General features: G+C 35.6%; 1 protein-coding gene across 1 annotated transcript in view; it reads left to right on the forward strand.

The window, feature by feature from the left end:
* ZNF385B (zinc finger protein 385B) overlaps positions 1-26,558 on the forward strand; it is a 317,392-nt gene that overhangs the window by 13,572 nt on the left and 277,262 nt on the right. Inside the window, exon 3 of the mRNA XM_081241867.1 lies at positions 4,380-4,517. Within this exon, the coding sequence (XP_081097993.1) occupies positions 4,380-4,517 (138 nt within the window). The remainder of the gene's footprint in view (positions 1-4,379; positions 4,518-26,558) is intronic.

Here is a 26,558-nt window from a genome sequence, read left to right on the forward strand (position 1 = left end):
ATTTTAAGCTTATCTAAGGGAGAAAGGCTTTCAGTAGCTGGCTCAACAGAAACTTAACATTACTGAGTTCAGATTCTCACTGTGGGATGCGTGTGTTGTCACTGACTGACCATCTTTCTTCATACAGGAGTTCTACTTTCATACTCGGCAGCATCCCAGCCAAGGAGGTTGTTGGGCATTGTTCCAAGTTAGGCATCCTTGTACAGTGTTACAACTGACCACGGGATTGGTGTTCATCCTTAGCACTTACGGTTTTTCTGGATCTGGTTCTTAGGCAGGCTGCAAAACGTGTTTGCTTTTCTCCTGATTACATGAAGAGTTTGGAGGAACTGGATGGTCTGGTTATTGTATTTTTTTAGGGGGTGAGTATGATGGCATTTGCATCACGTTGGCCCACTTCATTTCAAGAAGCTGCCTCTGGTGAGCCTTCCTTGCAACTCAGAGATCTTGGCCTGCAGATTCTGGAAGTTTATCTTTTCTTATGTGGACATGATGTAGAAGTATAAAGAGATGTTAATTTTATTCCTGGGGAGTTAGTGACTCTAGATAATCAGTTACTTTTAGAAGTTGCAAGAATTTCATCAAACCACCAGGACACTATTTTGGTTGCTAAAGAAAGAGGTCACCAAATTATGTTGTACTGTCAAATGAATAAATGCACTTTCCTTCTTCACATGGTACATGACTTTGTGATCATATGCTACGTACTAACATTAGAGCCACGTATTCCTTTCTACTTTGTACAGTGAATAGGAAGACCATTGTTCTCACAAACACCCCTAAGACTCTTCCCCACTGCAAGTCTGGGTCCCAAAAGGCACTCAAGAAATGCTCTTATTTGGGGGAAGGATACCTACAGTTTTTAAATTTCTTTAATGAAAGTTGTATATATTTAAGGTGTTCAACATGATGATTGGATATACATTTACTTAGTGAAATGATTACTCCAGTCAAGCTAATTAACATATCTGTCTCCTCATATAATCACTTCTTTTGTGTGTGGTGATTGAAATCTACTTTCTTAGCAAATTTCTCGTACATTTGACCCTCGAACAACATAGGTCCACTTACATGCGGGTTCTTTTCAATAGTAAATACTACAGTACTAGACAATCTGTTGTTGGTTGAGTCTGCGGATACAGAGGAACTGCGAATATGAGGAGCCTCGGATATAGATGAGCTGCAGATAAGGAGGACCGACTATAACTTATATTTGGATTTTCCACTGTGCGGAAGGTCAGCACCCCTAACCCTGGCATTGTTCAAGGGTCAGTTGTATTCAGTACAGTATTATTAACTCTAGTCATCATACTGTATGTTAGATCTCTAGACTTATCCTTCCTACGTAACTACAACTTTTTATTTTTTATTTTTATTTTTTGAGAAGATCTCTTAGAAGATGTGAATATTCTGTAGGTCTGAAGTCTTAAGTCCAATATCAATACTTTGCCGTGTTAATGCTCTTCAATGTACTTCATATACAAAAGTATTTGTTAGGGAAATGTAGGAAAACTCCAGGTAAATACAACATAATAGTCACGTGTCTTAAGAAGATATTTTTAAAATGGGTTTTAATGTTATTCAGTTTGAATATTGATGGTAAATCGTATTACTTTCTTTTTCTATAAGTGATTTTAAAGAACTCATACACCATATAGTATATAAAAATAAAATATGGACCTTTACTTCAAAAGGTGAAGCTTATTTTTTTTCCTTTGTTTCTGACATTCTCACATGTGATGTTTAAAAACCATTGTGGATGTTTTGCTTTGGGATACAATGAGAAGAGGGTGAGATAACCCAATGTTTTATGCCTCATTCTGAAAACACATTTTTCTTTTAAAATATCCTTTTGAAAATTATAAAGTAGGTTGCTAAAAGAAATATTTATGTCAAGTGCCTTTCACATTACTGGATATAAAGTAGGTAATCAGTGAGTGGTTGATATTTTCATCATTATGTTTTGTTATTTCTTGACACAATAATTCTGGATGCCTTCTTCTTACCTTCCATTGCCACGCCCTAGTTTTGTCATCTTGCATTATAGCTGCATCTCTGCTGTACTTTATGTCTCAGTTTTAATAGCACCTTCTTGTGGTTTTTTTGCCTATCCTATTAAAGCAATGCTCATCTCCAGATCTCTTGCCAAGCCAGAGAACACTTGCCAAAGTAAGGTATTATTTTCCAATCCATAACCTTACAACAGTTTAGGTAAACATTTCTGCAGGTCTATAATCTCTTACCTGTAATTTCCAAAATCCAAGAAGCTCTGAAAATCAGAAGGTTTTGTAATTTATATTGATGGCAAAACCTGACCTGAACTGATGTGTGTGATGTTAATAATAGTCTTTATCCTATCTAGTCTGAATATGCACATATTTTGCTGCAGAACTATTAATATGTCTGATTATAGACTTTTGCCCTAGACTTTACCTGAGGCATTATGTAATTCACAGTATACGCAGAGTATTATCTTTCTAAAATCTGAAAGCATGTGAATTCTGAAATGCATCTGGCACTAGGGGTTTTAGATAAGGGATTAAGGACCTATAATCAAATATTATAGTTTCATTTTAAAGTTTTATCTTATTACTAGGAAGCTGCATGTATAATAATAATAAGAGTTTTAGGCACACAATCTCTCACAGACTATTTTCTCAGAAAAGAAAAGTACAGAAAAAGAGAGAAGACATGGAGCAATTTCTGAATTAGTGATACCCAATGCCATCTCTCATAATCCATTCAAATTGTTGTCCTAGGAGCTTCCTGAGGCACTAAATGAATGGAATTCAGGCAGCAAAAGTAACCATGAAGGTTTAGTACATTCTCCTATGACATGGGTGTATGTGCATACACCCCCCCCACACACACACGCTTGTGTGCATCTCCACTCATATATGTCTATAACTGTCTTCAAGGAAGGGAATCCAACTAGTGTCCTGTAAGGCGTCGGTTCCACACTGAGGGACATCAGGAGAATACCCACAGGAGTGCCATGTTTAATGTTGCTCCAAAATGCTGTGTTATGTAAATGTGTTGTGGCATAGTTCTTATTTTTACACAGATGTTTTAGATTGTAGATACTACTAAATGTATCTACACCTAAGAGCTACTAGTATTACTAAAACTGTACACAGTCATTTATAGAAGATCCTCAAGTCAGGGATTGTATTTTTTGGATCCTGATTAACTCTGCCTTTAGAGTCTCAATGAGAACCTAAAACCCATTTAAAAAAATCTGAGTAGAACCTTAAATATGTGCTTTGTCAATGCTGCCTACTAGGAATTTCTCCGAGTTATTTTTGTGATTTTTTGAGAAATGTTTTATGTCCCTGTTGCTTTGCACTTTTCATGCACATGTCGAAGCTCTATATTTTGTGATCTCAAATCATTGCTGTTACTTTCTGGGATTTAGCTACCTTGTGCCTTTTTAAGACATCTCAACTGGCTCATGCATCTTATATTTTAGTATAAAAGAGGAAGGATGGTGAAAGGTAAAGGTATAAATTTGGGTGTGGCTGGGGTAGGGGTGTATGGATTTATTGAGCTGTAGATTTTTTAAAAAATAATAAGCAGTGAAAGACTGTGTGGTTAAAAATATTCTCTACGTTGTCCGTCTATTTTTTTGTTACACAAAATAAATACATTTAAATTTTTATTGTTTAAGAATTCACCTTAGAGTAAAATTGATAGTATTTTGCCCTGGTGCTAGCATAACCCTGCACATTTTTACTATCATTATTATTTTAATTTAGGGACAGGCACTCATGGGTTAACAGATATTTAACTTGCTCTTTAATGGACATCTGTGTCAAATATATGGAATTTTTTGGTTACAATTGTAATAGCCTCTAGTGATTTCATTTGTCTATAGAAAAGTCCCAGGGACCTATAGCTATTTTGGTTTTTGTAGCTTTTTTGATAGGTCCTTATAACATAGACTACTGATTTCTTCTCTGTATTCTGCTCATTGTTGAAAAGCCAGAGCTATTTTTAACATTTACACAATTTCAATAGGCGATTCTTCATTCCACAAGGTTTGGTGCTAAATCTGTGGAGCCTTTCATAATCATATCCTTTTTGTGGTTTGCTTGAATTTGATCACAGTGGCTGATTTCATGCATTGATAATGAAGGCTTAGGTTGCCTGTTTCTCGGCATAAATCCACCTCAGACATGTAGGTTGACAGTGCTTCTGGTTTCAGCACGCATGGAGATATAGAATTGAAATTGCTCTGCTTTCTTTACAAATGACTCAGAGTGTGCTTGTCCTTCCCTAAAATGTTGCCAGCGTGTAAAGGATTTTCAATGAGCAGTGCAACAAGCCAGCATCTGGGAAGGTTTGGAGCTGCACTGACATAGCGTGGTACTGTCACACAGATAATCAGGGCTGGAGCCAAGTCTCCGTAGCCCCGTGCATTACACTGGTCACATCCTGGAAGTTTTGTTTATCCAACTTGGTTGCTTTTGAAGCCGGTGAAAGCCCTGCCAGGATGTGGAGTGGACTTCCTAGCAGAGGTGAGCATTTTTATTCTAAAACTTGGGCGCCGGGATCTGGGGTGTCAGGAGCAGATTCTTTCGAATGCTGTGTTGAATCCTGTGGAGTTATCAATTGTGTTTATCACGTTGTACTGACAGATCTGTAGGGGCAACAGTGAATAGCAAAATATATGATTCTTTAACTTTGGGGGCAAGTAACTGCTTAAATGGATGTAATAGCATTCTTTTCATTCTGTGCTAGCTGTTTGCCGAGGACATCTTACCAGTAGGTGACTTCCTTTGCATTTTAAACATTCAGAACAAGTCAGTGATATTATGTTATTTGCTATCATTACTAAAAGTAGGCAGTTAGCAGTGTTAGTATGTGCTTCAGGTATACAAAAAAGGCTATGAACTAAATGTACTTTGTAGAATCTCTGATGCGAAAAATATATAGCAGGAAACAACTGATGTTTATGAGATAAGTAAGAAAGTAAGTGAAATAGATTACATACTGGAGTTGACACCTTGTTAAGCTTGACATTATTAATAATTAAAAGTTATGACCTGTCATGCACTGGACAGCCTACAGTAATTGATTTCCAGAGATGGTATCCTAAATGAGAGGAGGATAAAATTAGAAGCATTTCTTCATACGGCATGTTTTAATTAGACGTGACGTTTTAAATGTAGTAGATTTTATCATTTAAATGTAAATAAAATACTGACACTCATCTGGGGAGTTAAACGACTAGATCATCATGCCCAGACAGGTCTGATGTGGCTTTATAAGCATAGAGTATTTGAAAGCCAGCCTGATAAGGGCAGACTCAAAGTTAGCTTCCAAGTAGATGGAGTCCTCTTGCTTAGGCTCTTCTAAACTCTAATTCCTACGTGATGAGAAGCTGTTTCTAAAGAAGAAAGGACTGTGAGAGTTATGATGTATTCGATAACAGTATGCTTATTAAGTGCCTGTTTGTTATGTTAGGTCTGCAGGGAAGTCTATTTTTATTTGATTGGAAGCTAGCGTGGCACATAGGGTATGTATATATATGTGTGTGCAGTGTGTGTGTGCGTATGTGTGTATATGTGTTTTCCTGCTAAATTTATTTGAGGCAGCTGTTTTATAGCTTTTAGCTCTAAAGTTATAGATAAGTGTGTATTTGTTTGACAGAAGATTCGAGAACCCCGCTTACTGCCAGTACGTGTAAAGCTTGGCTAAGCAGACGCATCAGGAGCAAACCATTTGTGTTCGCCAATCTGTCTCAGCAAGTCCCAGGGCCACTATCTTGCTAGAAGCCACTGTGTGCTTTTGAAAGCATGAAATTAGTTTTATACTAAGCACATGGTTTCTCATTTAGCAGCTCTTTTTATGGCAATGGTCAATTTATGCTTCACTACCATGATTTCGGTGTTCTGTCAAAGCTGATAGCTTCTGCTAAGGTGTCTCTATGAGATAAATTTTTAAAAAGCAGAGGGAGGGGGAGGACCTAATTAGACCCTCAAGAAGAGACTCTTAGCTTCAACCCAGTCTACCTTCCTGAATACACTGTCGTTTCTCTAAAGTTCCTTTATGCTGTTTGATCCAGGACCAACAGATTTAAAGTTGCTAACATTTACCACTTTGGATCTTACTTGACATGTGACATCAAAATAACTGTGTTCCGAAATGTAAAGTATTTGTTCATCTTTTTGCAATGCATTTGTAGAAAACCACTCTATTAGTGCTGACCATATTGTGTAATTCATCATTAGACTTATCTGCTTGTTTGTTAATACATCCTAGGGCACGGTGGGAGAGAGTGTAAGGCTTTTATATATTGTGTAGTTGATATAAAGCACCCATACTTCATTGTACATATATGTACTATGAGGAAGTTTAGTTAAGGAATAAAATTAAATAGTCTGAAGATACATTAAAAATTTTTTTAAATGTCTTCTTTCATACAACTGCCTCATCTTGAAAAGTAAAAGCTCTCAAATGCTAAAATTATAGAAATATTAAAAATAGTTTTTGTTTCCACAGTGATAATAGATGAAATGTATATGCAAATGTGGTGAGAATGTTTTACTTAGCCTTTTCTTTCCATCAGAAAATAACCCTTGTTGAAAGTTCAGCCAGTCATAATGCATTTTGAAGTAGAGGTGATCAAAATTAACTCCCAAGACATTTAATGAAATATTTATTCTTATGTTTATTCTTTGCATGGCGGAAATAAATCTATACATGTGGATTAGGGAGCACGTTGAAATGGTGCTATTATACTTTTTCTTTCATATGGCTTTGACAGTGGAACTGAAAACACTTCTGAAATCTTAAATTTCATGATTTTTTTTCTTGTTATTCCTTGGATCGTTGCCTAGGTTAAGCAATTTCACATGATTAAGGATTCAAGATAAAATGTTGTTTATTGAAATGCAGGGATATATTATGTGCCATTATAATTAGAAGATTTTCTGTTTTTAGATGAAGCATAATTTTAAACAACTTATTTTTCTTCTGTCCCTTTGGGAATGTCATGTCACAAGTCATCATCAGATGGTTAGGGGTATTTCATTTTAGATTTTGACTTACAAATAAGTATCTCATATTTCTTACTTCCTTAAAGCCCATGAAACAAATTGGGTTTGTGAGTTGAGAATTAGAAAGTTAGAAGGGCATTGAGATTTTTTCTCTTTGAAATTCCTGATGATATAATGTGTTTAGTAAATGAAAACTTTAAAAAAGTTTTAGAATGTCAGAATTCTCTTAGAATAGTGAAACTTGTCATATTAAATAGATCATGGAAAATTCACTAGAGGAAGTGAAGGATAATTTAGCATATCTGCCTGAAGTCTTAGTAGCAATTTCTCTTTCACAAGAAGTAGGATTTAGAAAGTTTTCATGAGGATGTGAGATTCTCATGAATCTCAGTGATGTACCTGCATCTGTTCACTTTTATATCAAGAGATAGCAATCTATAGTTTCCTTCAGCAGATTTTAAAAATGATTAGTTATGAAATATAGCAGATATAGTAAGCCTGCTTTAGTTGAGAAACATGATTACAAAAATCAAAGTACTCTCCAAGTTCACTGAGCTTTCCCATTGTATACATTCAGTAATTAGTTTGGACTATCTATATACTCTGTTGTTTATTTTGAGGTATGTTGATGTGGTGATGAATACTTTTTAATATAAGTATGTCCCATTAAATATTTGGGACATTCTTGTGCTAAAAATTATTCATTGTTTAGCTGAAATTCAAATTTGAGTTAGTGTCCTGTATTTAATATGTGAACCCTACCTAGTTTCTATATAAGAAATTGAGTCTCTAATTATTACCTAGAAAATCAGGTCTACCAAGGCTAAAATGGAGGCTTCACTTTTCTGTAAAAGCAGTCGATTTCTACTGTTCGAGTTTATGCCAGGAAACTCCTATGATAAGGATGTTTCCACTTGAGAAACTTAAAGTGGTATAAAAAGTAGGATTGATAGAGCAGAAATCATGAGTAAGGATATGAGAACGTCCATGTAATTACTGAGATAAAATAATAAAGGCAGCACATTAAATAATAGCTGTCAGTAACATTTTAAATAAATCATGAGAATTGAACAATTAATTTCCAATTGTTATAGCCCCTTGCCAACTAGAACATTTTCAGGATTTTTCTCCCTCAGTAGGTTTGAGATGCTTATAAATTAATTTTGTTTGTTGTAGTTAAGATGTATAATGAGAAGTCCCTCCCTCAATGCCGCCTCCCCCCTCCATCTAGATTTTATTCAATATTCATTACCCTTTTGATTTTAGGACTCATATCTTTTGACTGCCATTTCCTAGGTTTCTCAGGAAGGCAGAGTAACTTGCAAACTTGACTTAGAAGGACGCTTGGATTATTCAGTGTAACACAGCTGAGTAAAACAGAATGGAGATTACATTTATTGTGGACCTACTATATGCCTCATAAAGTATCAAAATATTTATAGACAGGTTTTTATTGAATTCTTATTAAAACTTTATAATATATTAACATAATGCCCATTGTACAGATGCTAAGCTATTTATCAAAAACCCTGTTCCCAGCCTAGAGTTACTCTGTCTTGGCTCTGAATGTCACTCTTACACAGGAGAATAAAGGCTCATCTTCCTTCATCTCACCTAAGGTTGTCTTGTAAAATTCTCTTCACTCACTTAGCCTTCTCCATTACCTTTCTTCTCTCTTTTGACTTCTTAATATCTCCCTCCCCCCACCACTGTTTTTGTAAATATCCCCAACAGGAGTGACTAGACATCAGTATATAATCTGATTCTCAAAATGAGAGAAAACATGTAGAACTGAGTCACATATACTGTAATAGAATTTTGTGTTAGGCTGCCTTGCAGATGATTAGTCAGCAGGGTAGAGGTAATATTTGGAGTAATTTCTTCAAGATGCCCTTTTTGTACCCAGTCTAAAATGCCACCTCAGTTCTCCCTCTGTCAGTCACGTGACATGTCAGACCAGGAAATCTATTTTGAGCCCAAATGGATCAGTTGAGTGTGAGAGCAATTAACCCAAGTTTTAGAAATGGGTTAACTCTGCTAGCCCAATAAAGAACTGTTTAGTAAATCATATCTTCTTTCAGTTAAATTGTAACTCCCTTGCCCCCATGATCTAGTTAATTTCTCAACGTCTGTTGTCCTAGGACAAATGATAATTTACTTCCAATTTTTTCATGTGTATTAATGGTATACCTCTATTTCAATCTGATTATTTTGGATCTCAAAAGATATTTTTTTTTTGCTTCCCATCATCAATCTGTTTTCTACTTTTGCCTAGTCATAAATGTTACTGTATTATGCATTACTTCTAATTGTTTCAAATAATATTGGTGGCCTATTTCTGGTATCTAAATTGTACTCTTTGGGAAAAGATTCTGATTCCTCCTTACCTTAAATATCACTCTAGTCTCCATATCAGCTCCAATGTCCTCCTACTTATATCAGTCCTATCTGTCTGCGTGGTCTGTTTGTTATGGCAAAATACCAATGTGAATCCATAATCTAACTCTCTTCACTAAATATCTTCAAAAAACATTTTTTTCTTTGAAATTGTTCTCAAATTTTTAGAAAAGGCACTGGTGGGTGAGTAAAAGTTGCTAGTAGTTTGACAGACTCCAATTCTCTTAATTTCCTAAAAGGTGATATTATTCAATAGCTATGTTTTCTTCACAAATGGCAATTGAGTAATAAATAGATGCCTCCTGCAGGGAATGCCTATTCTGTCAGAGTGAGGAGACTTCTGTCTTATTCCATCCAGGGAGTCTGCAACACCACTGGGGCATTTAGCTGAACATGTTTTTGCTGACATTTCAAAATTGGTATGTGAATTTCACTTGGAGATCTATGGTAATTCTAGTTCTATTTTTTTTCTCTGATTCATTCTTTGGTACTGTTGATTTTTTAGAATATGATAGAGGAAATGGCTTTATATCTGGAAACCTTCTGTTTCTTCCAGGAAGTCAAGTTGGTATTTATTTACTCAAGTATTTTTTTTTGTGGCGGGGGTGCGGGTACTGGAAAGAGGAGCCTGAATTTTGATCAATTTCAAAATATTCAGGAGGAAGCAAAGTCAGAAATGAATCTACAGGGACTAATTTTTCTGGTATTTGTCTACATTTTATGTATTTTTATTATTGTATAATGGGTAATACTGCATTCATAATAAGTTAGTTAACTATTGCTTAACTGGAGCTTTTAGATTTTGTATACTTTAGGTACACAAAAATTTTTATGTAGATTAAGGGGAACAAGCAGTGGATGTCACTCTGTGTACACAGTAGTTAGAAATCCTTTAATGGGTTATGAATCATGCTTTAAGGAAAAAATATGGATGGCTTGGAAATGATTTCTAACACTCGTTTCTTGCTTCAGAACCTTTATATGTATATACTCATTTAATCCGTATAACAACCCTATAAGTAAGTACTATTATACCTGTTTACAAGTAAGGAAACTGAAGTATGGAGAGGTTAGGTAACCTGCCCAAAGCCATGCAGGTAACTCAGCTGGGATTTGAATCCAGGCAATTGGGCTCCAGAATCCATGCTTTTAACCACTGCCCTAGGTTAGCTTTCTGTAGGACATTTAACAGAATCTTTTTTGATATTATTTTGTGAACAACAGAGAAAACTGTTGACTGAGTGACAGTGTACTTTAGTGGATTTGTAACTGGTTGAATGCCTATACCCAAGTGTACCTGGCCAATATTAACCTAAAGTGAAGCTCCAGGACTCTGCAATGACTTGGTGAAAACATTGATGACCTGGTCTTTAAATTTATAGATGATATAAAGCTGAGATAATAAATACATAGGAAAATAATACAATTATAAATCTTGATACCAAGGCCACGTCCTATACCAAATAAATCAGAATCTCTGAATGCAACCCAGAAATCAATATTTTTAAAGCTCCCAAGGTGATTCAAATATGCTGCCCCAGTTAGAACCATTGTTTTAAAAAGATGGACAAACTCCAACATGGTCAATTTCAACTACAGTACATGGAAGAGGGAGCGAGAAAAGATATAGGAAATGTAAACTCATGTATGGGTCAAAACCATGATATGATTTATCCCCCACAATCTTAAATGGTATCTTAGGTGGGATTAGAAGAACTATAATATCTGTAACAATGAAGTTTGTTCAACTGTCAGAGCATGTCTGGAGTTGGAGAAATGCAGAGAGCTTAGGTGCTTTCACTTGAGAGTGATCACCATGGCCAAGGTGCACTGAATACTTTATCAAGGAGAAGAGATCATTAGAGGATTTATTATATTAGAACATTTGAATTATAGTTTTTTAATAAAGCTTTCAGGTAAAATTAAGATGAGTGAATGGCTTTTCAGGAAGGAGGATTTTCACTTGAACTTCCCAGTAGAGCTGTCTGAATATGAAGGGATTCCTTTTGGGGACGTAGTGTACGTCCTTCATTGGTGGTATTGAAGCAAAAGGCAGAATGTGACTTAGGTGTGTGATAAATGAGGATAAGGATGGCATGGATGGTTAACGTAGATGATCTTCCAACTTCAGACTGTATAATTCAATGAGCATGTTAAATTAATAAGGTGATATAAGTGACCATTTGTTCATTACATTAGTTCTGCATCTAGCAGAAGCAGAAGAGCACAGTGGTTATGGGAGGAGTTCCTGTGAGGTTCAAAGCCTAGCTCCATCACAACTTAGTTGCATGACCACAGGCAAATTGTTTCACCTTAGAAGTCTCCGTTTCCTCGTCTGTAAAACAAGAATAATAATAGACTCCACTGCATAGATTTGTTGTAAAGATTGAGTGAGAATAATGTATATAAAGTTATCTGCATGGCAAGTTGAGGAAAAATAGGAGGAATATGGTATAATCAGAAGTTATCACAGGAAAAGCTTAAAGGTTGCTAGTGATGACTTTATGGTTTGGCATGTGGTAGCTACTCAATAAATGTAGCCCATTATTATTTACAAATTGTTCTTCTATTATAGCTGTCTTCTAGTAAAAATTAGGGTCTGAGAGATAAAACCTAAAGCAGGTAAGTATTGGTGGAAGACATGGGGCTGGAGCAGAGGAGACCCAAATGGAATGACACAGCATGGAAGGCTTTGGGTAGGTGGAGGCCACATAAAGAACTGGGTCTGAAACTATCAAACTCTTGGAGGAAAACATAGGCAGAATACTCTGTGACATAAATCACAGCAAGATCCTTTTTGACCCACCTCCTAGAGAAATGGAAATAAATACAAAAATAAACAAATGGGACCTAATGAAACTTCAAAGCTTTTGCACAGCAAAGGAAACCATGAACAAGACCAAAAGACAACCCTCAGAATGGCAGAAAATATTTGCAAATGAAGCAACTGACAAAGGATTAATCTCCAAAATTTATAAGCAGCTCATGCAGCTCAATAACAAAAAAACAAACAACCCAATCCAAAAATGGGCAGAAGACCTAAATAGACATTTCTCCAAAGAAGATATACAGACTGCCAACAAACACATGAAAGAATGCTCAACATCATTAATCATTAAAGAAATGCAAATCAAAACTACAATAAGATATCATCTCACACCAGTCAGAATGGCCATCATCAAAAAATCTAGAAACAATAAATGCTGGAGAGGATGTGGAGAAAAGGGAACACTCTTGCACTGCTGGTGGGAATGTGAATTGGTACAGCTACTATGGAGAACAGTATGGAGGTTCCTTAAGAAACTACAAATAGAACTACCATATGACCCAGCAATCCCACTATTGGGCATATACCCTGAGAAAACCATAATTCGAAAAGAGTCATGTACCAAAATGTTCATTGCAGCTCTATTTACAATAGCCCGGAGATGGAAACAACCTAAGTGTCCATCATCGGATGAATGAATAAAGAAGATGTGGCACATATATACAATGGAATATTACTCAGCCATAAAAAGAAACGAAATTGAGCTATTTGTAATGAGGTGGATGGACCTAGAGTCTGTCATACAGAGTGAAGTAAGTCAGAAAGAGAAAGACAAATACCGTATGCTAACACACATATATGGAATTTAGGAAAAACAAATGTCATGAAGAACCTAGGGGTAAAACAGGAATAAAGACACAGACCTACTAAAGAATGGACTTGAGGATATGGGGAGGGGGAAGGGTAAGCTGTGACAAAGCGAGAGAGTGGCATGGACATATGTACACTACCAAACGTAAAATAGATAGCTAGTGGGAAGCAGCCACATAGCACAGGGAGATCAGCTCGGTGCTTTGTGACCACCTAGAGGGGTGGGATAGGGAGGGTGGGAGGGAGGGAGACACAAGAGGGAAGAGATATGGGAACATATGTATATGTATAACTGATTCACTTTGTTATAAAGCAGAAACTAACACACCATTGTAAAGTAATTATACTCCAATAAAGACGTAAAAAAAAAAAAAAGAATTGGGTCTGGGAGGGAAAGGAAGGGAGATTGTGATAAGGGATGGGAGAACTTTACTGCTTGTAACTCTTCATCCATTTCCATCTATTATTTCATTTGATCCTTACTATAACCCTGAGAGTTAGATAGCGAAAGTAGTATTTGCTTATTGTACTGATAATAAATCAGCATCAACAAAAGGGTAAGTGACTTGCTAAAGAGAACAGAACTGAAAGTCAAACTTAGACCTTTGAACTCTTCACTCCACAGCTTCTGTACATCACACCAGCTTCTTCTGCCTAGTTCTGTGCGCAGCCCAGCTTGGATGTTTACCTTTTAGTGAGGACTCACCAGTTGACTACAACCAATGCAGTGAAGTTTGGAAATTAAGGGAATGTGATCAGTGAGTTGAATTTAGTCCAAGGATAAAGTTTTAAAGCTTTCCTGTTGGTTGGAAGACAGCTTCTAAAGGTTCGAATGATAATTAAAAGCTAAAGAAGTAGCCTTACCAGTCAATGATGTTAACATTATTATCACATTTTATAGGATCTGAGTACTTAAAGGGCTTTCTGTGTGCTATAATTAACTATCCTTAACACACCTCATACTAAAGGGCAAGCTGCTTTAACATGGTATAACAACCCAACAGTTAATAGGAATCACCATATGTTAAACATTTAATGGTTCAGTGAGTTGGGGGAGGAGGAAGGGTAGGAGACTAAAGTTTGTGCTGTGATTTCAGAAGAGCTAAACAGTATCTGCAAAGTGGAGAGAGAAAAGATGTGCTGTGAATTATATTTTAGGTGAAGTTGTAAGTCTTCAAAACAAGTATCAAACAAAACAGAGAGTTTTATAAATTATTCTACATATTCTTCTTTCAATAGATTATAAGCATAGATGAGCCAGTTAAAATAATTTTTCAACTAATCAGAACCTTTAATTATTAGCTGTAATTGCCACAATTATGCTTCTTGCTGACCGAGGTATTCTGTTTACTTTTCTTATCCCATTTGAATATGTTTATAAAATGTAAAAATAAATTAAATAAGGTATTGATACATTTCAGGAAAAAGCTCTTTACCTAGAGTTAAGCATGTCTACATCCAAACCGTATGCATATTCTATTATTGTACTTATCACGGTGCATATTAATTATCATTTTAATATCTTTCTCCTCTACTAGATTGCCTTGAGGGTAGGAACTGTGTCCTAATTTGCTTAAGTATGTGACTGTCAATGCAACACTTGGCACATAGTAAATAATATACTTTAAACATTGACAAAGGATAGGACACTTGAACACAGGATCTGTGAATTCTTGTGAAGAACTCTATAAATTACTTGATATTGCTGCTCATAAAAATATTCATTCTTTAATTAAAATTACCATGAGATACCCTTTTCCTTACCTCTCAGATGGGCAAGGTCAAACTTTATAATATCACAATGAGTTATCAAGTGTGAGGGCAGGGGAACACTCTCACACAGTGGTGGATGAGGTGTAAATTGGTTCGTGTATTTGCAGGGCAATGGGGCAATAATTACCAAAACTTGAAATATACATATCTTTTGACCTAGTAGTTCCACTACCCCAGATCTGGTCAACATATATGCTTGCATACGCATACAAAGATACATAGAGCAATATGTTTTCTTGCATGTATCTATATACAAATGCATGCAGGATTTTATTGAAACATTATTTGTAATAAGAAAATATAGAAAAAAATACCCAGCACTAGGTGATAATAATTATGGTTCATCCATGTTGTGTGATATTGTCTTAGCCTGGGTACTGTAGAGACTGGCTAGCTTATAAAGAACAGAAATCTATTTCTCACCATTTTAGAGTTGGGAAATCTGAGAACAGGGTGCCAACAAGGTCGGGTGAGGGCCCTCTTCCAGATCCGAGCCTTCTCGTTGTGTCCTCATATGGCGAAAGGGTGAGATCTCTATGGGGTCTCTTTTATAAGAACATGAATCCCATTCACGAGGGCTCTACCCTCATGACCTAAGCACCTCCCAAAGGCCCCACCTTCTACTACCATCACATTGGGCATTAGGATTTCAACATATGAATTTTGGGAGCACACAAACATTCGAACCTTAGCAGATATTATGCAGTGATTTAAAATAAAGTACATCTACCTACTGTATAGCATAGGGAACTATATCAATCTCCTGGGATAAAACATAATGGAAAAGAATGTAAAAAAAAGAATGTATTGGGGCTTCCCTGGTGGTCCAGTGGTAAGGAATCCCCCTTGCGATGCAGGGGACACAGGTTCAATCCCTGATCAGGGAACTAAGATCCCACATGCTGCAAGGCAACTAAGCTCGCACACCTCAACTAGAGAGCCCACTCAACCTGGAGCCTGCGCGCCACAGCTATAGAGAGGAAACCCACATGCCACAACTAGAGAGAAGGCTGCGCACCCCAATGAAGAGCCTGCACGCCGCAGCGAAAGATCCTGCATGCCTCAACGAAGATCCCGAGTGCCGCAACTAAGACCCGACGCAGCCAAAAATAAATAAATAAATAATAAATAAATCTTTAAAAAAATAATAATGTGTATATGTGTATAACTAAGTCACTTCGCTATACCGCAGAAATTAGCATAACATTGTAAATCAACTATACTTCAATTTTTAAAAATTAAATAAAATACAGTACATCTATAAGAATTGATATGGAATAATGTACAAACATAAGTAAAACAAACAATATGTTTGTGTAAAAGACATCTGTGTGTGTTTATATGTGTGTGTACATATATATACATATGGAGAGTGGGGGGAGAGAGGGGGGGAGGGAGGGAGGGAGGAAAGGAGGAGTAGGAGTGGAAGAGGAAAAAGAGAGAAAGATGAGGTAAATGATTTCATAGGGGGACTGAGGACTGAATTCAAAGTAGAATTACTTTTGTGTGGTTTGAAGTAGACTTTGATTAAACTATTATACCCTTTCGTACATTTGAATTTTTAAACATATACATAGTTTACTTTTGAGAATAAGAGATCTATTCATATAAAAGATGAAAGCAGTGGAGAGAAAACGGAAGGAATATGATGTGATCAAAAGTTATCACAGTAAAAGTTTTTAGGGTTGCCAGATGATGACTTCATGGTTTCTAGCCACAGTTAATGGATGGGAAAAGATGTAAAGCAGAAGCCATTTCACCAGGTAACTGGATGATGATCCAGTCTGTTGCCCTTTGTCCTCCTGAGTGTCTGCTCCCTACAAGTTCAAGGTGAAAAGCTGGTGTTTGGTCAAGTCATCAGCAGGTGTTGCATTGACCCTCTATGACCATTCCCAGTGTCCAGCCTTTGGCTGACTGACATTGTGTTTTTCCTTCCAGAACTTGCTAGGAATACACTTCTCAAGTATTCAAGCTCGAACACAACCACCTGAGTGTCCCTCCCGTAAGATCCTTCCACTCATCTACCTCCTGAGTGTTCATATACAACACCAGGGCCTTAGGGGATTTCAGGTTTGTGAAATGAAAACTTCCAAAATACCCCAAGGCAAGGCACACTACCATATTAAAAGGAATGGAAGAGAGACCAAGACCACTTTAAAATAATAGTAAGGCATGCCTTAAATCCACAAACATGACAGTATTCAATGCTGCACTGAGCTCACCCTGTTGTGTAATGGGTTGGTTTTTTAATGTCATACATTTGGTTCTCTGTTTGAGAAACTCATAACTCTGGGTGATCTTACCTTTGGGGTTGAATACAAAGTCATGATAAAATGATGGGCAGTTTATTATGAGTTCCCTTGCTTTTAGGGGTTTAATGCTGAATTTGAATATTAATTTAACATTCCCACCTAGTTAATAAGAGTCAGGGTCAGGGTTTGAACCTGTGCCTGCCTGATGCCAAATCAGAAACCCTTAACAGTCCCCTTCACAGTCAACTCATTTGTGGTAGCTCTTTAAAGACTCCCCATTACCTGCACAGTAGACCACAAACCCCATTAACGAGTGATTCTTAAAGCTTTAGAAAAACAAACTGAAGAGCTTTTAAAAACACCCCCATGCCAATGATTCTGATTTAATTAATCAGGGCAGAGCCTGGGGATTCGTACTATTTAAAAGCTCCCCAACTGATTCAAAGGTGCAACTGGGACTGGGGAAGTCTCCCAGAGCCTTGCACACCTGGCCCTCTACAGCTAGTTTGCCTGCTTTGCCAAAACGCTGCTTCCTGACAGCTCTTCACAGCCACCCTACCGTCCAGAGCAGACCACCATTAGGCACTAATATTTACACAAAGAGATAATGCCTACTGAGGAAAGAAACTTATTTGGATTAAGATCTCTCTCTCTCTCTCTCTCTCTCTCTCTCTCTTATTTTCTCTCCTCGTAAAAATGTTCAGCGTTTGTATTTTCAGTATTATCGTTCCTATGCTGATTCTTGGACACTTCTTTAAACTTATTAAAAACTGTCTAGTGTGGAAAGTTTGTAAGGCATCTTTCCATGCTCTATTTCTGCTGTAATTTTTATGAGAAAGAGAAAGATGAATATTTATAGAATATTAGCATAGGGCAACAGGAATTGTGTCCAGTTAGTTCAGCCAATTAGAGCACGGGCCTAGTGAGACTAATACCATGGCTTTCCTGTTGTCTAGTTGGCTACCTCTTTTGTGCAAAACGGGAACAGTATTAGCCAGGTCTGAACATTACAGCTTGAAAGCCAACGTATGCATGTTTTCTTGAAGAAATGGATGTATTTTGGTTTCCTAAATGTGTATTTCTAAAAACTTAATTTATTTTAAATAATGATTTCCATGATGAAGTCTGAGTTACATTTTTACAGTAAAAAGAAAAAATGTTCCAGTAGACTGAGTTATAAATATTGATGCCTTAGGACATGTTGGTCATTGTGGAAAACCATGGTGTGGCAGGGATTCTTTCAAACTTATTACACATTTGAATTTATGTTGCTTTTCTTTTATCTTGTTACCATCCTGTCTCTTTCTCTTTGTAGCATAAGATTGTTTCTATTACTTCACACCAAACATCCTGTCTATAAGTTACTTTCCTAACCATTCATTTATTCATTCAGACGTTTATTCAATAGTATTTATTAAGCATAAATGTTCTAAATTCTCTTATCGGTATAGGAGCTGTACCCAATTGACAAATGAACTGTGGATTTGTAAGTTAATTAGCAACTTTGAAGCATTTTTGTATTAGATTTAATATTTTAAATTAGATCTATGCTTGTAAGTCAGCTAAGCACTGAGGGGGTGGAGTGGGGGGGAGGAGAATGTCAGAAGAATAATGCACAATTTCCACAGGAAGAAGCAAAAGTTAAACTAGTAATAGAAAGTAAAGAAAAGGGACAGGAAAGTAGGGCCCCAAAAGTCAAGGTGTATACTGAAATGTTTCTATTATGGTGAGATCAGTTTTTAACTCCTTTTCCAGCATTAAATTGCATGGAAGAAAGTCCTCTTGGGGACTAGGCGAGTAAGGGAAGAGGCTGTTTAAAGTTCTTTATAGGTGACGGTTTTGTGATACATCATCAAAATGGAACACTTTTAAGAGTTATTAATGATTAAGCCAGGACCTAGGCATAAACTTGGGTTGCCTCATATTGGGATGTGTGGTCACTCTCATTAAGGGTGTGGCCAAACAGAATTTTCCCAGTGCAACTGTTAAATAGATGGAACAAGAATCCAGATATAGTTAGATTTAACAATTTAGAATTAACAATTGAAGCAGTCTTAGCCTTGGAACACTTCACTATTCAATCACCTGCCTTCCTGATTGCCAATAGTTATGTGACCCTTGGAATATTTGGGAAATTGGTGAAAACGAGTTTTCATATAAGCACAATGCAACTTGGAAAACAAGAATGAAGTTGGGTAAGGAGCTGTACTAGTTAATAAGATATTTCTTAACTTGAAAATGCAAGGCTTATCCTCTTGGTTTTTATTCAGATTTTGTCCCTATATTCTTGAAAAACGCTGAAAGGTTGACAACTGTTTACATATTTCATTTTTTAAGACCATTTTGCACTCTTAAGATTATTTTCCCATGGAATCTCCAACTAGATTGGGTCCCCCTCCAGCTGTGTCAGACTGCCTTTAATCACCAGGAAAGTTCTGTCGATTGTCAGTGATGTTTGCTTGATTAATTCAGTTCTAGCTGTGTTGTCTTTTTACCTGTGTCTTTCAGCATGTCCTAGAAAATTAAATGTTTCCTTTTGGGATTTTCAGCAAACTTGAACTAAAAAGAAAGTTAATCCCCCCTCCTTTTTTTTTGTAGAGAAAAATATTCTCATTAGTTTTCTTGAATCCTGTTTTGACTCCAGTGTATATATATTATATGAACTAAAATTTTTTTTGAAGTCATGTTTTAACTCCACTATATTTTTAGAATTTAGCTATTCTCTGATACTTTAAAGTATTAACTACTTGAATATTTTTAGAAGACATTAAGTGTTAGATTTAAGAAAAATTTAAAAACTATTTGTGCTGCCCTTGGTTTAATAATTTTCAATAGTTTTCTAACTTGATCTTTTATCAAGAATTCATAAGTGGGCTTTAAAATTATAAATACATAAAATGACATGACGGTTTTTGAAGAGTACGTCTCAGCTGATTTCTATCACTCATGCATTGTTAGCGTTGATTTCTTTTCTGTCCCAAAGTCTTCCTAACTGAGTTTACAGATGTCATCTTTTGCAATTTGCTAACCAGTAATAAGGATGTCTGATGACATCATTTTGGGGGGAAGAAAGTGCAACATATTGAGACCAGATAATGGTAGACTTAAAACAAAAGTTATTTTTAAAAATATTTACACATATAATAATGCTATTTTGTTTTGGGCCAAAAAATGATTAACTATAAGAAAGATAAATTTTTGGTCTTAAAAGACATTCACAAATGTGGCTCTTTCACACTGACTGCTCCCTTCCATATGAAAGAGGTCATCAGGTGGTGGAAAGAAAACCAGATGAGCGTTGAGTTTTCCGGATTCATCTTGAGGCTGCCACCATTTGACTATGAGACCTTGAGTAAGTCACATAACCCTCTGTGCTCCAAAGTCCTCCTCTCCAAAATGAGAGATTCAGGCTACATTTTTAGAACCCTTTAACAACTTAAGCTGGAAAAGTCTAGGGATATTTTTCACGTGACTTCATTTCATAGCTGCTTTTTTACCCTTCACATAGGTTTCTGAAGATTGACTGCATTCGTAGTTTAAAAAAAAGAGAAGAAAATGTGTGATGTGTTTTGAGTTTCTCCAGAATTAGCTGCTCTAAGAACATGAAGGATTAAATGAGAGATTATTAGCGAGGGAACTATGCTTCAAGAGTTTAATCACGTGCATTTTGTTCAGGCAGATTTCTCATTGATTTTTGTCTGAAAGAGTTAAACATGACAAAAGAGCATTTGCTCTCTGAGTAAAGGGGATGAACTGCCTTTGTTTTAAGATCCATGGCATTTATTGTGATTGTGAAGCCTTTCAGAAATATCTTGAAGTGCCTATATTGTTTGTCATCATCAATATGCAGGCATTTTACTACTAAATATCCTTTTATAGACTTCACAAAAAATGCCCCAGTGATGTGATCAGTCATCCAGTGAAAACCTGCTGCCTCTAAGCTAGACTAAGCATCTGCTCACAAGTAAGCTTTCCTCAATGTTCAAAATAAATCTTTTCAGTCACTTTATGGTAGCTCTGATGTGCTCCATATGGCTTAAATATGTAAATTTAGGTGTGACATGATATCTTTCCATGGTGGTTATTCAAAACAATTTTTATTGGGACATGTTCACTGGTTATATTTTTAATCATATAATTCCCAATTTATCCTTGTTTTGCATGTAATTCTAAATTTATAAAAATAAAAAATGTGTGCAGAAAGACTATATAATGATAGTCTACTTAGGTGGATAATAAATATTTTTGGATGGTGAGTATGGTTAATCCTTAAAAGGCCAGAAGTAATCATTTATAACTGTAGCAATCGTATATTTTCAGATATTATTTTCCTAATTATATAGGACCTTTCCCAAGAGTTTCATTATAAGATGGTTCACTCTGTAGGATCCTAATATTGCTTTGCTAATACAACTCTCCTTGAAAGTTCTGTGGACCAGAAAATAAATCACTTGTATTTTACATTGTTTGGAGTGTTACTTTTTGGAAGTATAAAAGTGATGAATATATTAAGTAGGATAATTCAAGTTAGGATCTATTTTAATAGATTTTGAATTTATAAAAATAAAGTAGAAATTAAAGGATTCTGTGATAAATTATTTTTCTTTTGCACTCACCATCTTGCAAGGCCGCTGTGATCTATTTTTAATGTTGAGTATTTGTTCATTTCATTTGAACTGATCACTATAGTCTGGGTGTTCCTTGAAACACAGACATGAAACTCTATGGCCACCAGAGGATTAATATTTCAAGACAGAATGGCATGCTCATTTAAATCACACATTGTGGGGTACTTGGGCTGAAGTGATGTGGGTTCTGGTCCTCATTTTGCATTAATTGGCTCAATGTCCAGTCAGTGTCAAGTTGACTTATTCAGTCTCTCTGTGGTCTAATTTTTTCATCCTAAAGTAATAAAAATGGTATCTGCTTTACAAAACTTACAGAGATATTATACATATTACATAAGATGATGTCTATGAAAGATGTTTGTAAAGCACAAATTAGTATTATTAATATTATTTGTTCTTCCTTCTCATCATAATTGCAAGTCACTTACTAAGCGAACAGAAATAGCCCATAATTGTCTGGCTACTTTTGTGTTATTGATATTGGACTCTGCCATCGTGAAATGATATAGCAAGTCTAGAATAGGAGCAGTAAAGTGTGACATAATAAAAGTACTAACCCGGGCTTCCCTGGTGGCGCAGTGGTTGAGAGTCCGCCTGCCAATGCAGGGGACACAGGTTCGTGCCCCGGTCCGGGAAGATCCCACGTGCCACAGAGCGGCTGGACCCGTGAGCCATGGCCACTGAGCCTGTGCGTCCGGAGCCTGTGCTCTGCAACGGGAGAGGCCACAGCAGTGAGAAGCCCGCGTACTGCAAAAAAAAAAAAAAAAAAAAAAAAAGTACTAACCCACTACCACCAAAATTTATTGAGGTCTTACCATGTGCCAACCGCTATGACTATGCTGAGTGCTTTATATGTAAAATTACATCTAGTGTTTAAAAAAGTGCTGCAATATAAGTACTAACACTCCCGTATTCTAGTGAGCCACAGAGCACCAAAGAGTAACTGCCCTTAAATCACACAGCTAGTAAGTGGAAGTGTTGGGAATGTGATTCCAGGCTTGTCTAACTGTATTATTAAAACAGTACCTTGAATGGGGAAGGTGGGGATAGAAGGAAACACAGAAAAGATATGGAGTAGTGTAAGGCGTGTTTTAAGAAGATGAAAAGAGGCATGAAGTAGTGTCCTACCTCTGAGAACCCAAATAATGGTAACTAACTTATTAGGGCAATGAATAGACAAAAGATTTTAATGGAGGAAAAGACATAGAATACCCTAAGGTGACCTTCAATACCATTTCTTTTTTTAACTGTTATTTCATATTTGTTGTAAAGGAAGTTGAAAAGGTTGCAGTGGAGAGAGGGTTTGAAATGACCACAACCTTATCCACGAGAATGCAACAGTGGGAACTACAACTTAATTCAAGGGAGATAAGCAGACATTATGGCTATAAGATTTCATTTTAAGAACACTATACATCTTTTCCTATAGGTAGTATGCTGTAGCCTAGATTATCCTTTCATTTTTCAAACATTTATACATAGATAAAGGCTTATACATTTAGGAGAATCCAGGGTTCTTTGTCTGAAACATCTCATCAAATTGGAACCTAGTCATTGCTATCAAATTTTTTTTAGCCTTTTTCAAACAATGTGCATAGTAATTTCTTGTGAAATTTCTGTGCTCCCAGTTGTCACTTTTGCACCATTTCTTGTCAATTTCACACCGTAGAGCAGTGTGAAACTGACAGAGCTAGAGAAATAGAGAACATTATGAGTACATACCAAAAATACATTGTGTAAAAATCCAACACCTTAATTTATAGCATCCAGGAAAAAAAAAAAGGTCTAAAATCATCTTCTTATGTATGTCTATCTCAAAGGAAAATGGAAAAATATATATACTTACATACATATACATACGTATACATACACACACACATTCACATATGTAGTGGGTAATTTTAAGGTAATTGAATTTTTGTTATGGACTCTATAAAGTATGTTCTAGGGAAATGTAGTTAAAGCAATCTTTCATTTATGACTAACCTTTTCACTGAAAATCGACAACTCTAATTTCACTTGACATTTCTAAATACTTAGGTGTTTAGAAATTAGATTATTTGATTGAACAGTAAGCACTGAACCTTTAATCACAGAAGCCTTTTCTCTTACTATACCGAAGTTTTAAAAAATGTCTGTGTAGTCGTGATCTGATAGGTAAAATTAAATATTCATTCTATAAATTTAATTAATGTTGCATAGTTTCCTATATACAGTAGTGATATTAATTCATTGTGATGCTCATTTGTTTACATGTATTTTGAAAATTTCCTCAAATTATATGTGTATATGCCTACCAATAATGACATAAATTTAGAATTCATTTTTAAAATATACATTGACCATTAAATAAGCTTATTTTATAGTAAGTGTATAAATGGTTTAGATTATGAAAATCTTATGTTAAGAATTTTCTGTAAAAATTATTCATTTATATGCACAAGCACTGTTCTATATGTCAAGGATGATAGATACCTTCCCTTCCTCCCAAACTTCCCAGCTACAGTGTAAAGAGGAGTTATTTATTTATTAGAATTTGGCTTAAAGAGTCAAAATAATTATTGGTCTTTAAAAATGAGCCTCCTCTTCAGTATTTCTATTATGAAAAGCATTACATTAGCCTCATCTGCTAGTCTTAAACTGAAATATGTTTGAATAATGTTCACTAAATATGATTTCTAATATTATAAACAGTATGCTGAATCAATTTATATGAATGACTTTCTAGTCTATAAACTCTTACAAATTATTTTCTTACATGTTTGTTAACTGTTTTCAAGGCTTATTTCTTAATGGGGCAAATTATAGAGTGATTCTCTGTGGTAGGTATGTCAATGAAATAATCTACATATATAAATATTTTTGAGTGCCAATTCATTTGAACCTTCAAAAAATTTATACAGTACTGTAGAATTTGCTCCTGATAACCACATTATTGTATATCCTTTATTCATTTTTCTGCTAACTTTAAATTGCATTTTTAATTTTCCCTGCAACAAGATTATACTAACGGTATATTATTTTTTATGTGATGTATAAGCAGTGACATTTGTTGAGTCCTTGATTTTACTACTTTATTGTTTTGGTCCAAATTGACAACCAAGCAAAGAAACTTAGCTTAATTAATAAATTAAGGACATAGAGTATTTATAATTGTAAAATATTAAATATTTTCAAAATATATGTAAAAAAACATAGATGTAGTTTTTTTTTAAATATCTTTATTGGAGTATAATTGCTTTACAATGTTATTTTAGTTCCTGCTGTATAACAAGTGAATTAGCTATATGTATACATATATCCCCATATCTCCTCCCTCTTGCATCTCTCTCCCACCCTCCCTACCCACCCCTCTAGGTGGTCACAGAGCACCAAGCTGATCTCCCTGTGGTATGTTGGCTGGACCTAGAGTCTGTCATAGAGAGTGAAGTAAGATAGATGTAGTTTTGAAAAAATAAACTCCCGTATACCTATCACCTACTTCAAAAATAAAACCCTATCTCAGAATCCCCCTACTGTTTTCTTACTGCCCAGAGGTAATTCTTTTCTGGAGTTGTGTGTTAATTATTACCTTGCTTTTCTTTATAGTTTACCACTAAATATGTATATGTCTTCAGAATATGCTTAGTTTTTATCTGTTGTTACATAATCTTCCACTAACATAGTTTTTGAAGTTCATATTGTTTTGATATGTAACTGTAGTTCATTCAGTTTCAGTGTTGTTTTATATTCTTTTATATTGCATACTTCAATTTGTTTATCCATTCAACTGATGGTACACATTTTGGTTATCATCTTTCTCTCTCAGTTTGACTAGAAGCAGTAGTGTTTTGAGCATTCACGTATATACACATATACAGATTTCTCTAGCTTATATATTATCTTCTGTAAGGTGTGTCCTCTCCAGGACGTAGAATTTAGGTTATTAGGGATTTGCATGTTCAACTTAAAATGGTCGTTTTTATCTGTTTTGTTCATGCTGAAGCTCCACAGTAGTACCAGATGCATAGTAAATAGTCAACTAATATATATTGAATAAATAAATGAATGCCAAAGTAATTCCCTAAGTTGAGGTATCAATTTACACTCCAGCCAAGAGCAGATGAGCATTCTATTGTGTCACATCCTTGACAGCACTTGAGACTGACTTTTTAAAATTGTTGACAATCTGGTGGTTATGAAATGCTATCTCATTGGGGATTTAATTTGCATATCCCTGATAACTAATGAGGTTGAACATCTATTCATGTTTATTGGCCATTTCTGTTTCCTCTTCTGTGAAATACCTATTCATATTCAATGACCATCTTTAAGTTATTAATTTAAATAATTATTTGTTGTAGTTATTCATGTGGTATAACTGTGGTATGACTGGATACTGACTCCTTTTCATTTTCTATGTTGCAGATAGAGGCTCAGTTTATAGCTTGAGTTTTCACTGGTTTCGTCTCTTGAGAAAATTAATCTGTAATTTTAATATAATCAAATGTTTCTGTTGCCTTTATGATTTGTGCTTTTTATATTGTTTAAGTCTTTTCCTACCCCAAGGTCATATAGATCCTAAATATATTAATCTTCTATAAATGCAGGTTTAGCTTTAAATCTTTCATCTACCTGGAATTGTTTTTATACAGTCAATTTTATGCAGTTTTCCTTCTTCTATATAGGTGACCAATTGTTTCAGAGTCCTTAGTGAATATTTTCTTTTCCCCACTGGTTTTCAATATCCATTGTGTTAAAAATCAAGTTTCTATATATGTCCAAGTTAGTTTCTGGACTCTGTATTCTGTATTCTCTCTGTCCTTACCCCCATCCTATACTGTCTTCAAATCTACAGACTTCTAAAACGTCTTTATAGCTGGTTGTGCCA

The sequence above is a fragment of the Mesoplodon bidens genome (assembly GCF_964165515.1).
Source record: "Mesoplodon bidens genome assembly, chromosome: 8".
NCBI classification, from domain to species: domain Eukaryota; kingdom Metazoa; phylum Chordata; class Mammalia; order Artiodactyla; family Ziphiidae; genus Mesoplodon; species Mesoplodon bidens.